This window comes from Lissotriton vulgaris, chromosome 3_1 (assembly GCF_964263255.1).
Source record: "Lissotriton vulgaris chromosome 3_1, aLisVul1.2, whole genome shotgun sequence".
Classification (NCBI taxonomy): Eukaryota; Metazoa; Chordata; class Amphibia; order Caudata; family Salamandridae; genus Lissotriton; species Lissotriton vulgaris.
The window spans coordinates 766624764-766640520 of NC_141689.1; the positions used below are offsets into that span (position 1 = coordinate 766624764).

The 15757-nt window shown below is 43.0% G+C and overlaps 1 protein-coding gene across 1 annotated transcript in view; it reads left to right on the forward strand.

Annotated features, from left to right (window-relative positions):
* The first annotated feature begins 2185 nt into the window (after nt 1-2185).
* The window catches only part of LOC147727013 (zinc finger protein 474-like), a 230988-nt gene continuing 217416 nt past the window's right edge, over nt 2186-15757 (forward strand). Inside the window, exon 1 of the mRNA XM_086961077.1 lies at nt 2186-3428. Within this exon, the coding sequence (XP_086817203.1) occupies nt 2331-3428 (1098 nt within the window). The 5' untranslated portion in view covers nt 2186-2330. The remainder of the gene's footprint in view (nt 3429-15757) is intronic.

The window sequence follows — 15757 nt, forward strand, 5'->3', positions numbered from 1 at the left end:
TGATACTCTGGCACAATATTTCAGTGACAAAATGATGACCATTCCTCGATCTAGTCAAAAGGAAAAACAGGGCGCCCTGTGTTTTCATAGGAACTATGTAAAAAAAGCCTTACATACAAACATATTTGAATGAAACAATTTGTTATTTGTGGCTATTGGTCGATCTATTGAAACCTAGACTTTAGCTCTCTCCAGCTAACCTATTTATGCTCATTCTTTGTTGGTCTGAACAAATATGCTCCAATTACTTCGGATGATATTTACACCCTCATTAAGAACTGTAAGTCTTGTGCCCCCTCAAATGCAATACCTTTTCGTATTGTACAGATGGAGCCACATTCCATAAGCTAAGCTATACCGTAAATTGTCAAGCTTTCGCTTTCCCCTCGGATTGTGATGATCTGAACTAAAACTAAGTATAGTCAAGCGATTCTTAAAAAAAACTTTCTTGATCTTGGATTACATTCTAACTATCACCCTATTACTTTGCTTCCGTTCATCACTAAAATCTTTGTCAGTGCTGTAGCTAGTCAACAGTCCATCTCCTGCGAGACTAACATTAGATGACACTCGGGTAGTCTTCCACCCAAATAAAAGTACTGAATCTGCACTTTTAGTGATCTTTGACGAATTGTGGAGCGGCACAGATGATTTCACCACTGTTTTCCTTACTCTCCAAGACCTGTCAGCTGCATTTTACACTGTGGATCACTTCATCCGGCTTCCAGATTAAAACGTTGCAGGCCTAATAGTATTACATTGGCATGATTTTCCTCGGTTTTTCAGCGAGCAGATCCCATTAAGTCCTCTTTGGTAATTTAATAGTTGTTTTTAGTTACCATTTCCACTGGCATTCCTCAGGGGTCTATAATGTCTCCCTGTCTATTTCATATTTACCTGCTGCCCCTCATAAAACCTTTTGGTTTTTTCGTCTGTAGATTCCATACGTTTACTGATAAAACACAGCTAATAATTTAAATGAAGTGGAGCCTGAGCCACCTCACATACGCTTTCAGGTTAGCTATGTAAAACTAAGTCCTGGATGGACCATATCTGGTTCCAAATAAATATTGAAAAAACATGTATGTGGCAAAGGCCCTTTATTGTGGTCTCCCTCTTTTTCTCTTGATTCTCTTAGACCTTTCCCAATATCTTAAACGTCATGTAGAGCTTTGGCATGATTTTAGACAGTAAATTGACCATGGATAACGTATAACCAGGTCTGACATTGTCTGTTCCTGCTTTTCTGTTTGTGTAATCTTTGTCCCGTTCTAGCCTTCCCTAACCTAGAATGCATTCAAAACCAAGTGCTCTGACTAGATGAGCAAGCATGCTAGTAGACCCGAATTCTGAGGGCAAAAATGGCTTTATTTTAAGTATCTCCTGCCTAAAATTGCATCTGCTTCAGTGAAAGACAATTAGGAAAATACTTTCCGCTGTTGTTATTTTTTTAATCGCCCATTTACCAGTTTGAAATATTAGCATGCAGGGATGAGTATCTGTTGCCTCTTACGTTTTTTTAGCCAGCTTCACTGGCTTCCTGTAAGAGTAACATTTCCGTTTAAATTCTGCAGTGTGCCCAAATTTTTGTACGAGCAAGTTTCTGAGTTGTACGAGCACTCTCCTGAATTCCTGAAAACACAATCTCAACACGTTTCTTAAGTTCTTCCTTTACTTTTCTTCTCAAGCAATCCCCAGTCACTGCACCTCATCTGTAGAACTCCCTACAATTGAGATACAAAATCATCTTGTTGTCCCATAGTCTTTCTAGGGAAAAAACCCTATTCTTTTTATAATCTGCTTCTCTTCATCTTCCAAAGATGGTTAGTCACAAGTGCCAAGATACCTTTTCGTGTGGTTTGTGCATCCTAAATGTTATGCACCTTAAAATAATATTACATAAATGAAACAAAAAACGTGTTGTTCAAGGGGTGCATAAAGGTATTTAGGGGGAAAGCAAATTACCCTGAATAGTTAAGTTATATATTTTTTAATGTTTTCGTTACCCAAAAATGTCCCTTCTGGTGAGCACTGCTTCTCGATTGACCATACCACTTTTAAGGAGACAATATTAATTTTAATTATTTCTCTTTGTTCATCACCTTCTAGGTAAAAATTGAATATTCTGATTGAATACCTCGTTCAGGACTTTCTAAATCTTATGGGATCGCCTTTAAAGAAAATGATCTGCCTTGAATACCCTCACTTTTTTACCCATGAGGAGAGACAAGTAACCTTTAATGAAACAATGTTTCATAACACGGAGACCAAATAGAGGGCATTAGGAGTTCCAGATACAGCTCATGGGATCCTATTGGATCAATTAATAAATGGACAGATTCTCAAAAAAAGGTAGATTAGTCAAATATAATCTCACAACAGCCTCAGCTGATGTGGGCTTTAATTTTCCATCCAACCCAACAACCACAACTACTACATCAAATCTCCACAACACGAAGACAGAAATTGTCCCTTCAGAGTTGTCAGTTAAAAGCAGGTGCAGAGAAAAAAGACCAGGAACAGCAACATTATCAAAACGGTCAAGCACAATGTCACAAAATAAGACAAATCGGCCAGTCATACCACCAAAGCGACCTGGATTCCGAGTGTGCTACATTTGTGGTAGAGAATTTGGATCTCAGTCCATTGCCATTCATGAGCCTAAATGCCTAGAAAAATGGCATGTGGAGAATGAAAGTTTACCAAAGCATCTGAGAAGAAAGTCGCCAAAGAAACCTGAGCCATCTACTGATGGCTCACACAGTATTAGTGCTGAAAATGAAGCTGCTTGGGAAAGTTCCAAAGCTCAAATGTTGTCTTGCCAGACCTGTGGTCGCACATTTCTTCCAGATCGCCTCCTTGTGCACCAGAGAAGTTGTAAAACAAAGGATGGGAGCAAGTCAATGGCTCCAAAGTCGGGTTGCAATTCTGTCTCAGAAGCAATGTCATCAAGGAGTACTAACACTTCACAAGATCATTCCAGCGCACATAATCTCTACAGTTCTCAGAAAGTTCCAGTAAAACCCAAAACTCTTGTTTGTTACATTTGTGGAAGGGAATTTGGTACTAAATCTCTTCCTATCCATGAGCCCAAGTGCCTTGAAAAATGGAAAGTTGAAAACAAAGACTTACCAAAAGAACTCCGTCAGCCTGTTCCTCAAAAACCTCAACTGGCTAAGTCTGGGGAAATCAACACAAAGGAGCAGAATGAAGCAGCTTGGGAAAGCTTCAAGGGTCAGCTGGTTCCGTGTCCAAACTGTGGTAGATCCTTTGCACCGGACCGCCTTCTTGTTCATCAGAAGAGCTGTAAAGTTAAAAATATGGGAGCAAACATCAAGACAATATCCATCGACGAAGGATTTAGTAAGAATATACAATCTGGCATGAGTTTACCAAAGAATGGTGCTGCAGCACACCAGCCTGATAAGGTACTATTTTATTTATCTTGTCTTTTTCGCTTTTTGCAGCGCTGATTCTGTTTGTTTATTTATTTACTTGTAGCACTGACTGTGTTTATTTGTTTATATATTTCGTTTTTTGTATAAGGACAACAGACTCTGTTGTAGCCACGTCGCTGGACATTGTAAATAAAGAATAAGGCACTGTGATGTTCATATATTGGTTGAAATGTGATACATTTTTGGTTTTGTGAAGTTTGATAGGCTTCTGAGCAATGAAATATGTTCAGTCGACTGTTTTCATATTTAGACCTATTCTGCTACACAAAAGAGGAGTCTGACCATCTGCCATCAATCTTTTGATTTTCCATGGAGACTTGTGTCTCACTTGTATGGTTGTTAAATTCTAGACTCGATGCACTATATCATGATTAGTTAACACTGAGTGATTAAATCAAGTTCAGTGCTGTGCCTGCAATCTTAATCCAGTCCATGAGCCGTTTTTTGGTAGGATTCCATATTTGCCATATTATAATCTGTGGTTAGATACAGGAGAATCCGAGGTGCTTGACAGTCTTTTTGATTCGTGGAAAGAAAAACTTTTCTAATGCTGGCTATTGCAATTCCATCCTTCTCAAAGGTCTGCTGGTGATGTTTCATTTATTCGATGTGTTGTTTTGGGACTTCCTCTAGCAACACTTTCCTAGAACAGGAGAGGTTTAAGATAGGTCCTCAGTGGGTGAGTACTACAGGATCAACCATATGTTTCTTCAAGAGTATAGAGACAACCACTTGATTCAAACATGTTGGTGCCTTTTCTATTATTTAGGGATTTAGTGAGTTATACTATCTCCTCAGTTCCCCTTCCTACGGTCACTGTAAAGAGGGTTAAGTAATATTAACCAAAAGACAACTACTTCAGAAAGCCATATTTCAACCAGAGAGTACACGTAATCAGTTTGTATGACCACAGGAGAAGTGTATACACTGCACATATTCGTCACTGAGGCTTGGAGAACTGAGGCACTTGATACCCTCTTAGCAGCAAACTCTTTTCTCTGCATGTGTTAAGTAGTCAGTGGCACCCATTACAGTGTATTTGGACAAGTCTAGTTTGTTGGAAGCACTTTAATACAGCACCATTGAGAGAAGGAAGATGATTTTGGGCCTCTGCCCACATGCACATTTATTTTTAGACGAGATGGGCAAGGAGGCAGACAATATACCAGCATGGGAACGCTTCTGAAGTCACAGCCACTCCAAGGTTTACTTTTAATATTTCAATATTGTACATTTGGAAGGAGGTGTACTGTTATGGTTCAGCACTTCAACGTATGGGACACTTATCTTGGACCTAGCTTCTTCTGTCTAAAGGTAAATGATTTAGGGCCTCATTTAGAGCTGGACACTAATGGAGAATGGTCAAAAATTATTTCATTTCCTGACCCGCTATCTCTCGATTTCCACATCTAATGTGGAGGTGGTAACACTACTAAGGTCCTCATTATAAGTGGGGCACATTTTACTGTAGGGATAGCCTGGGACTGGTATCTGTAAAATTCCAACACCCGTAACGGCAGCCTGAGCTTCCAAAGGCGACACCTCATTGGCACCACCATATGAAACAACCTGCTGTTGGGCCTATCACTAGAGAAACACTGGCTTACAGCATTAGGGCTTTCTTCCCTGACCACGACTGCAGAGCAAGGTATTACAGTTGCAAGCAGAAAAACTACATAATACCCCATTCATTGGGATAAAACTCCAAGATCATCAGGGGCGTTGCTTTTTTGTTTTTTTCAAGGTCTCTTTGCTTCTCCTCCTTTCACAGTCAAAAGACCGAGTTGTTTTTAGAGTGAAACCATTTTTACTGCCTAAAGTGATATCAGAGTTACGTTTATCCCAGGTGTTATCTAACCATAATTTTAGCCTCCTTCACATCTTCCTAAGAAGTAAAAAAGTTAGATGGATACAAAGCAATGTTGGTCCCACTGGATATATATCTGTATTACACACTATAGTTTTCTCCTGAAGAACTTCATTCTTATTCAGACTTACTCTGGGGTATTTTTGATCTGTGAAGCAGCAATCTGGGCCGCTGCTTTTTTTTGTGAATCGCTATTTATTAGATGATTACCCTACATCATTTGGCTGGGCCATTTTGCAAACAGTTCTGGTGTAGATTTATTTCATTCATATTTCTCACAATTCAACCAGAAAGCTGCAGTGGGACAGGTTTAAAAATGAATCTGATGGATCCAATATTTGTTAGAAGAACATGTTGCCTACCCATTGTTCTTCCTGATCTTGATTACTACTCCTTCCGATTCCATACATCAACCTACTTTCCCTCTTGAGGATGAACGAAGTATTCAACCTTTTCTATGCATGTCTGTCACCCTTTTTTTCCGTCTGCTTTCTCCATAACCTCAAAGGGATGAGGAAAATTAGGCATCAGTGGTGCCATGACCTTTATCTATTTGCGATGTTGCTTCTGTTACATACACAAATCAAATCAAATAATAAAATATTTTAACTATATTAATTGAAAGTATACACACAATGTTCAAAACACTATTTCGAAAAAAAATCCCTACCTTTTTTATTTTGATTTAATAAAACAGGTTAAAATATATATATTTAATTAATATAAAAACGTTTACATATTTACAAAAGTTTCATTGTTTATTATTACATTTACAAAAATAGTTATTTATAATGTATGCCACATGATATATATAATTCAAAATGTCAAACTAATTCTATGTGGTTAGTATTCGTTACTAAGGGATGTTATTTTAATTTGCTTTGCCTGTGTTTTGTGTTTGAGCGTGTTGCAGTACCAGTGATTGACCATATGTGGTGCATTTGAGCCTGTTGTGATACCTTTAAGCCTGTAGTAAATGTAGAAGTGTGAATTGGAATTGTCTTACATTTTTGTGGGTGCGAGTCTGTGTTAGTATTTCCCTCCCAGACCCCTCCATAAAGTTTCCTACTCTCCCATTTAGCAGTAATTATTCTTCATTTCCCCCCACACCCTCTGGTCCCTCCCACATTTACTTCTCAAATATTTACCAAAGTATGCAAATATATCGACCACTTTACCAGAGATCTCTGCACCAAAAAGGTAGGAGAGGTGGAGGCAGATGTCTCCAGCCTTAGATTTGTGAATTGTTGACAGGATTCTGTTATTTAGGTACTAGGTGCCGCTCATGGAGGCCCTATGAGATCCAGTCATTAGACTTGACCATGAAAGTACATTCTGTAATACACAGCACACCTTGCTCCACATTGCAATCCAAACCTGGTTACCATCCTGGTGCCTTGTGGTACATGTAGTCTTGTTGCCAAGCCTTCCCCGATCGTATCCTGGTAGTGTTCTTCAGTTTTGCTTCATAATTCCTGACTTCTACAGATACACTAATTCACTCAGACTTGTGTTCTTCACTTGTCATATGCTCTACTCCATTCCGCACGCTGTTTCTGATTTCTCTTTACCGCTCTATATGACTACTGGTTTCCTTAGTCTTCCCTCCTCCAATTTCCTCTGCTGCTTTCCCTTTATTGGAGGTTCCTTGTACCTGATTGATGAATCACACCTGGCTCACTATATGCACCAGTTCTCCGCCCCATGCTTTCAGCTATTTCTTCCTTGGATGCTGAGTTTGCAGCGGCTCACTACTTTTCTGCTCAAGCCCTACTTGTTCCAGCCCCCCACCCCCACTTCCCTTTGTTGCTAGGCCTCCCTTGTGCTTGTTCTTTGTTGCTGCCAACATGTCTCATTTTTTACAACTGGTTTTAGTTCTGTCTGCACACTCCCTGTCCTGTCATAGATTGTATGCAGATTCTTAGTCTTAGGTTCTTGTTCCTTACCCTGTGTTCCTCTTTCAGTCCTGCACCTTGTTTGTTTGTAGCTTCCCCTCTTTGGCTTACAGTGTTTTTATTTCTGCAGACTAAGTTCGGTTTCCTGCCTGTTCTTGAATCTGGTCCTGCTTTTTCCTGAGCCCAGTTCCTGTTTTCAGTGTACCATACCCTGTTCCCTTGTGTACTCTCTTGTGGTTGTGTTGATAGCTGATAGTGTCTTTATTGTGCTATGTTTGTACCATCATCTTTCCTTCATATGATTTATTATCTGTATAGTTTTGTCTTTTCAGGCCTTACCCATTTTGGTTTCCTTGTCTTTTCCAGTTCACAGATTATGCCTGTAATTTTGCTTACCTTTTCTTTACCACCTTTCAGGTATTGCCTTGTTAATACTAAACACTTTCTCTAGAATTGCCTTTCCTTGAAGAGGCCAAACTCTTCCTGTCTGTCAAGTTTAATTTGGTATTTCGCTGAGTCATTGACCGATTTTCGCCCCACCCAAATGATTCTCAAGAAGATGTTTAGATCCAAGAAGCCAATGTATGTAGGCAGGAGCCTACAGACAAAGCAGAACAGTTTACAGTCTGCCCGAAAGAGACATACATATGGGTTTAGAGATGAGAAAGCATGAAAGTTTATGAGATGAATAATTTCCCTGTGGGTGAATAATCATTCCATATTAGATTTTGATTATGTCTGTAAGTCTAACCCACACCTAATGTCAGCTAGTGATCTACAAGAGGAATTCGAATTGTTGGAAACTTTGTTAGCAGCAAAACGGGAGAATAGTCATCCTTCCAGTAAAAAAGCATGCCTTCCCCAGTTTTCAACCCCAGAAAACAGGTTCGAGCAATACATTCTCATCAGATGCTTTGTGTAGGAGCATGTTTTCAATAGAATAGTTCAACATCCATCTGCCGGCGTCAATATGACCTTGTCTATAGAGATCTCATAGACCTGACGCCTGACTGTACTTTTCACTTGTTTTTATATAAAGCATCATGGGCTATCTAATAAAGACTTCTAGCTGCAGCTTCCTTACCTTTGAGTTATATTCAGGCGTCAGGCTGGATTTCGAAATTTTTTGTGAGCAATACTCCAGCACACCAGTGGGTGATGTTGTTCAAATCGGCATGTTTTTTTTTGCGTCGTCTACACCGGAAGTGACATGCGCAGTGTCTATGTAGGTACCATCCCAACTCGCTGACGTCAGTTCTTTTCTTTCTGCACCAGTCTGTGCAGATTTGATGAAGAACTACCTCCAGTCACATTTTGATAGACCCTCTTTTGATGAAGATTTTTGAGACATTGTCTCCTGGTGTGGCAGGGATGTCTGTGGGGTTGGCAGGTTTTAAGCCCTGTGGCGTCTGTCACAGGTAAAAGCCAGTGATGGTCCCACACCTCATCTGCCTCGAGGGCGAGCACGACGCCAAGACCTGCATCGATTGAGCTGGCCCTCAAACTCCTTGCCTCTCGACGTGTAATGCTGCAACATTCTCAAGCCCAGTCGGGAGTGAGGTCCTGGGAGCGGTCACAAGGCAACTCCAAGTGCTTGTCATTGCACTCAAAGTCGTCCTAGGTTTTGCTTAAGTCGAAGAGGTCTTTGTCTTCGACCTGTCCTTCGAAGTCATCCGCCAAGAAGAGGTAGCATTGATATCCGATTGTGCTGTACGACATAGTGAGCATTGACTAGGGAGCATGACATTCCTGGTGTGGAAGTAGTGCAAAGAAACTGACGTCAGTGCACTGGGGTGGCTCCTATAAAAGGCACCGTATATGTCACTTCCGTCGCAGACAATGCCACCAGGAGCCGAAATACGCCACCTACTGGCGCTCATGGGAAATGCTCATGAAAAATTTCCAGATCCAGTCTGACACTTGGTGATAAGCAATCTGCGTCCCAGATTAGGTATTACTGAAGGTAAGTTACTTGCTCTTCATGCCTAACAATTTCCCAGCTCATATGATGTACAGATTAAGCCATCATGTGCCTAGAGATTACATTTTACAGTCTCAAGTGAGTTATTCAGCCATGTCTGAGTTACAGTTTGAAGATGATTCTGATTTAAAAACACCAGGTATCGCCTCTGTTAATGCAGCTGATCTTTATATCCTCATTAGACAAATCATGGGTATAAATGCTCACTATATTGTACAGCATAATAACAATGTGTGCATGGGATACATTTCCTCTCAGAATAACACTTGTTACTCTGAATCTGAGATTCTCTTCGTGAACATCAATGTTCAGTGTTAAAGTCGCAATATTAGTTTTTCAAGAGTTTGTATTTGGGAATATACAATTGGGAGGACCACAGGATACCCACTGGTTTGAACATAGTATACGCATTGCAGTTTTCTCATGGTTCAAAAAGTGCTTAATTCAAAATGATCAATACATTTGTTTGGATATGCTATGGTCATATAAGAATCAACAATTGGCCTATGAGGTCAGGATTATAATTTTGATCATATCAAAAAGAAAGAGAAATTATGCAGCTCCTGTATTCCTACAAGCATTCATAAAACATATCTTTAATCTTCAGTGAATGTTAGGGAATGCCTCCACATACAATTGATGGATATCCAGATTTATCAATAATGGTTGTAAAATGAATTCCATAACTGAAATGAGCCATCTAAATTGAGGATTTTTATTGACTTTTTGAATCGTGTACAAACTCCCAAACACAATTTTGCTTTATATACGAAATTTTTTTCAGACTTCTTGTTAGTAGATGCACTATTGAATATTGATATTATCGAGAGGTGTGATTTTTTTTCCTTACAGCATTTAGTTCCCAAACCAATTGGTGCACAGCCGAATTTCTTAATCAAATGCTGATTAGTTTAAACATCCCCTTATGAAAAAATTAGGATTTTTAATTTACAAGCCATGAAATCTTTTGTACATATTCTTTTTTTTAACCACTTTTTTGAAATTCATAAAACAACATAATTTGTCCATCAATGCAATAAAGGAAGAATTGTAGAAGCATTTGCACAGTGAGAGTATATTTGTGGCGAGTACAGTAAAGCGTATTGATTTATATACATTCAGCAAAGGTTTCAAAATGTACACAATGCAATAGTAAGCCTGATCTTGTGGTTATGGTTCAAAGGTAAACAGTGACGTGCTAGTGACTTAGTTTGTTTGATCACAGGCACTCTCCCTCGCTTCGCCAATGTCCGAGTCAGAAGTTATTTCGTGGGTGAGGACTGTCGACAGGGAAACAGTGATAGCATGATATAGGATCCAGACTAGTCTAGGGTGGTGTTGTGTAATCTTTGGCATTACTTTGAAAAATAAGAACTAGGTCATTCCACAGTGCCACAATGGGTCATCTAGGGAGGCCTCATTCCTCCTCATGGTGGAGAGACACAGATTCGGGTGTAGCCCAGTGTGCAATCGTGGAGCCCTAATGGAGGAGGATCGGCAATTCTGGTCCTGCTTGACCTCTCCCCAGCTTTCAATACCATCTCTCACATGAAGGTCTCGGAGATGCTGAGCTCGGTCGGTATTCAGGGTCTAGCCTTTAAATGGCTGCAGAGTTTTCTGCAGGACCGACATCAAACTGTCATCATGGGCCCCTATCAGTCCAAAAACACATTTTGCTGGACAAGGGTGTCCCCCAGGGCTCCTGCCTTAGCCCCACCCTTTTTAATATCTATATGGCGCCATTGGCTAAGGTGGTGGAAGCCCTGGGGTTCAAAACGGTGTCATACGCCGATGACACCCAACTGGTGTTCAGCTGTGGACCAGATAGCGAGGCCGATAAACATCGATTCTGTACTGGTATGCTGGAGATTTCCAACTGAATGGAAAAAAACTATCTTCAGCTCAACCCATGCAAGACAGAAGTTATGCTTCTGGGCAAGGCAGGAGAGTCATTGTCCTCGGACTGGTGGACGACGAAACTCGGTGCCCCTCCAGTGCTGGCACAGAGTGTTAACAATCTGGGCATCAGACTGAATCAGACCCTCTCAATGCAAGATCATATATCCTCAATAGCCGGGGCTTGTTATTTTAGGCTAAAGCTGTTGCGAAAAATCCTCCCCTTTATCCCCATGACTTATCGAAGGACGCTGACCCAAGCGACGATCATTAGCAGGCTAGATTATGGCAACGCCCTGCTAGCCGAGGTCGGAGTATCCCACTTGAGAAAGTTGCAGGTTATACAGAACACTGCTGCCAGACTGGTTCTGAATCAACCAGCTGGCACCCCGTCAATCCCTTTGTTAAAATCCCTCCACTGGCTCCCGGTCAAACAGCGGTCCTTTTTTAAGGTCTGCTGTTTGACATTCTCCGCCCTTCGGGGCTTAGGTCCTGTATATCTGCAAAAGAAAGTGGTAAGATACAGACCCACCCGGACGCTGAGGTCTCTCTCGATGCGATTACTCCAAGTGCCACGCATCAAGCGCAGCAGGTCGGGGGGCAAGGCCTTCTCTTACCTAGCCCCTACATATTGGAATAGTCTCCCAGTGGCCCTGCATGCAATCTCCTCTTATTATGCCTTTAGGAAACACCTCAAAGCATATTTGTATTAGTGGGCCTGACTTCTGTCCTGCTATTTCGTTCTCTAGTTGTGACTGAGGAAAGCGCTGAGATACCCCTCGGTGATTCGTGAGCGATATAAGTCCGGAACATAACATAACAATGTGTGACCCCAGGCAGGAACAGACTTTTCAGGGAGTTTCTGTCAGGAGTAGAGGTCCTCAGGAGCATTACCCACCCAGAAGCCCACCTTCCAGCAGCTCTGACTGTGGTATGAATGCAACAGAGGTGGCCCGAGAGGAGGATGGACTGTAGGGTAGGTACACCAGAGAGGGAGACCTCAAAATGGGGATTAACTGCACATCTACAGTGTTAGCAAACAGTTTTCATCAAAGAAGAAACATGAATACACACAGGTCTATCATTCATTCGTATATTAACAGAAGGATTATCTACCATATCAATGTTCCACAACAGAAACAGAACAAAACTGAGTAGATACAATAACCCAATCAGTGAGTATATAATCTATCAATGTACATGATAAGCAAAGAGGACAGTTTATAATCCTGGTTAGGAGTTTAGTGAGGATCGGTTTAAAGGAACAGTACAGAAATATTGTCGCTGGATTATGACAGCGGAGACCAAGGGATGTAGTCAGGATAGATCCCTGGATGACCAATTACCAATCACTTAGTCCAGAAGACACTCAATTCACTTTCCAAAGTCAAAGAAAATGTGTATACACCGAACGCTGGCCAGCTATATGCTCATGCTGAGAAAATTAAGGCGTAGTGCAAGACTCCTGGCACACTGAGAAAAACACGGTTTCAGTTGGTAAGAAAATAAAACTGCACAGGAAAACACCGCAGCCTGAAGAGTCCTTAATGCAGGCAGGAAGGGTGCTGAATCAACAGTTGCGGATAGGAGGTACCACACGGTAATTGCAGGAGACGCTGCTGCTGCTTGATTTCGAACCACAGGCAGAGACGGTACCAGCACTAACAGCTACTGGAAGTAGGTACACTGATACAGGCACATGTTAATAACAGGGTAAAATAGGCAAACATACGGGCAAACAATGGCACAATAGAACACCAGGGATCATAGAACAAAATGCCGGTATACGCCGTCCAGCCACAGAACTGAGCGCCTACCCAATTTGCTGACCAGAAGCACTGAGACACAAAATAAGAGAAACACACTGAACACCAGGAACCTAATACGGGGGCCAAATAGAAAACACGAGGTCCAAAAGAATAACAGGGTCCGAACATCAAAATAGCAGACACCAGCCCCCATTGTACTTTATAGTTAAACAGCATCCTTAAGAATCTCTCGAAACTGCTGAAGCCCCCCAAAATAACGAATTCTATGGTGGCCATCTTATAGTAGTGATTTAGTAGTCAAGTTTCCTACAGTTCCACCAATAACGAGTTCTAAGGCAATGTTGTTTGCTACACAGATGACCCCTTTTTTAACGGGGAATGGGCCATCGCACTGCAAAGCCTGACAATTTCGATCATGCCCCAAGCTAATGGAAGAGCTAGGTCGATAAAAGTGCCTGGCACTTGTATAGTCCCAGTAAGCAGCTCTTGATGCAGTTTAGGTGCCGGTGTCAAGGTGAGGATCATGCAGATGTCAGTTCCTGTGGGCAGTTCTAGAACATATGGAGATTGTCTGCCTGAGGAGCACGATAGCGGTGTAGAGGGCTATCAGACTGCTACAATACTTTGTAGCCGTGCACCACCCCTCGTGACCGTGATCGGTCCGAGAGTATAAATAAATGGGCCCCTGGTCGCACGTGACCTTCGGCCGACACCAAGCCTAGAGTGACCGTGTGGTCTGTAGAGCGCGAAACCCAGGCCGCAGTCCTTACCTCAGCACAGCCCTTTACACTGGCGACGAGGAGGTGAAACGACCCCGCGTCTCACCACGCCGCAAGACCGCCGCACCAGCAGAGCGGGTGCGACAGCATCTGCCCCGGGAGCCTGCCGACGGCCACTGCAGCGTCTTCCGCATGGTCCGCTCCTCTCTGCAGCCCGGCGTCAGGGCAGTGAGTCACATCAGGCAGCAGCCGGTCGCTCCACTCGCAGCGGTATAGGAGCGGCAAGAGGTGACGTCAGCTCCGCTCCGAGCCAGCCCAACTGTAAGGCCGAGGCCAGCCGTGCGCGTCTCTCTATGCGAGGGCGGGCCTTCAGGCCAGGCAGTTTGGGATTTCCCCTACACAAGGCAACTGAAGCCTGGCACAGGCGGGAGGTCAGGCCTGGAAACCCCAATCAGCTGCTTAGGGCACCAGGGACTGCCGAGCATGGTCAAGCCTGCTAACCAGTACAAGGGAAAAAAAACGCAACAGAGAGAAGAGAAGAAAATAAATTACAAAGGAAACAAGCGCAGGGGTGAAGGTTCAGAAGGAGAATGACTGGGGAGAAGGCAGCCCAGGGCAGCATAGGCTCCACCAGCAGAAAAGGTCAGTTGGAGTCCCTGAAGAGACACTGTGGGGGCATCATACAAGGGAGGCACCGTGCTCAGAAGGGGGAAAAGAGAAGCACCACCACACGCGCCGTTCGCAAAACAAAACAAAAGGCGACTGTCGTAGTTGGTACATCACCCCAGGCCCATCATGGGAGATCCCCCGCCACCCCAGCAACAGGCACAAGTACCAATAGTGCTGTACTCTCATGCATTGGTGAAGCCGATACCGCCATTCAGCCACCTTGCGGACCCCACCACCTCCGCACCCAGATGGAAGCTCTGGGTAGGCCACCTTAATCATTACTTCACAGGGACCCGAGAGACTGATAGGATGGTGAAGCGGTCCTTGCTCATGCACTTTGGGGGAGACGAGCTCTACGAACTGTTCGAGACATTAGCTGACACGGGGCGGGTCACAAATACGATGCAGTTATCTCTGCACTGAACCAATATTTTGACCCTCAGATGAACCCCAACTACGAGCGGTTCATGTTGTGCCAGGCACGGCAAACAGAAGCGGAAACAGTGGACATGTTCTACACCGGGATCCGGAAGCTGGCACGGACCGGCACAGGCATCGACCAGAACGAAGAGATTAAGGCACAAATTGTTCTGGGATGCACGTCCATCCCCCTGCAGCATCAGATGCTCCGACTACTAGGGATTTCCCTCAATGAGATTCTGGTCCTCGCTTGAAAGGTTCCTATGCAATCTGGTGGCCATCAACAAGTACATCATGTGCTGGGCATGTTGGCTGTAGGGGAAACAGGCATGTTTTAATCCAGTTTACTCCCAGCCCCAAGGTGGCCTTGAAGACATATAGAAAATCTGTGATATATTCTACACCTTCACGGATGTCCCTGCTGTATATCAAGACATCAACGGCGTATAGTGTGATCGCATACATCTCGCCATTTAATGGTATGCCCCAGGTTCTCCTATATTGACAGAGATGATACGCCAAAGGTCCCATTGCAATGTGAAAGTTAATGGCAATAGAGGACAACCTTGGGGCATAGCCCGAAGGACAGGAAAGGACTCCGAAATTAAGTGGCCAATTTTGACCCAGGCTGTCAGTTCAGTGTAGAGGATCTTATTGAATTTCAACATATTGTCGCCTCGATTCTTCTGGCGGAGAACAGCGAACATATAATCTCAGTCAAGGATGTCAAAAGCTTTCTCTATTTTTAATACCAGGCAGGCCGAATAGGGCCAACGCGAGGGAGCCTCCTCTAAAAATATGTGCAGTCTACACAAGTTAAGAGACGTGGATCTGCCAAGTATACAGTCGTTTTGGTCCGGGTGGACCAAGAAGAGCATTAATTCCAGTAGTCGCTTTGCTAGGGTTTTGCTGAATATTTTGTAATCACTGCCCAACATGTCTAGTGGTAACTCTGAGTGGGTCATGTCCTGGCTTGAGGAGAGAAACCAGGAGAGCTTTGTGCATGGATTGCGGCAAGTGTCCAGTCGCCTGGACAGAGCTATACAGTTCCTCTAGCTTTGGGATCAGTTATACGTCTTATGA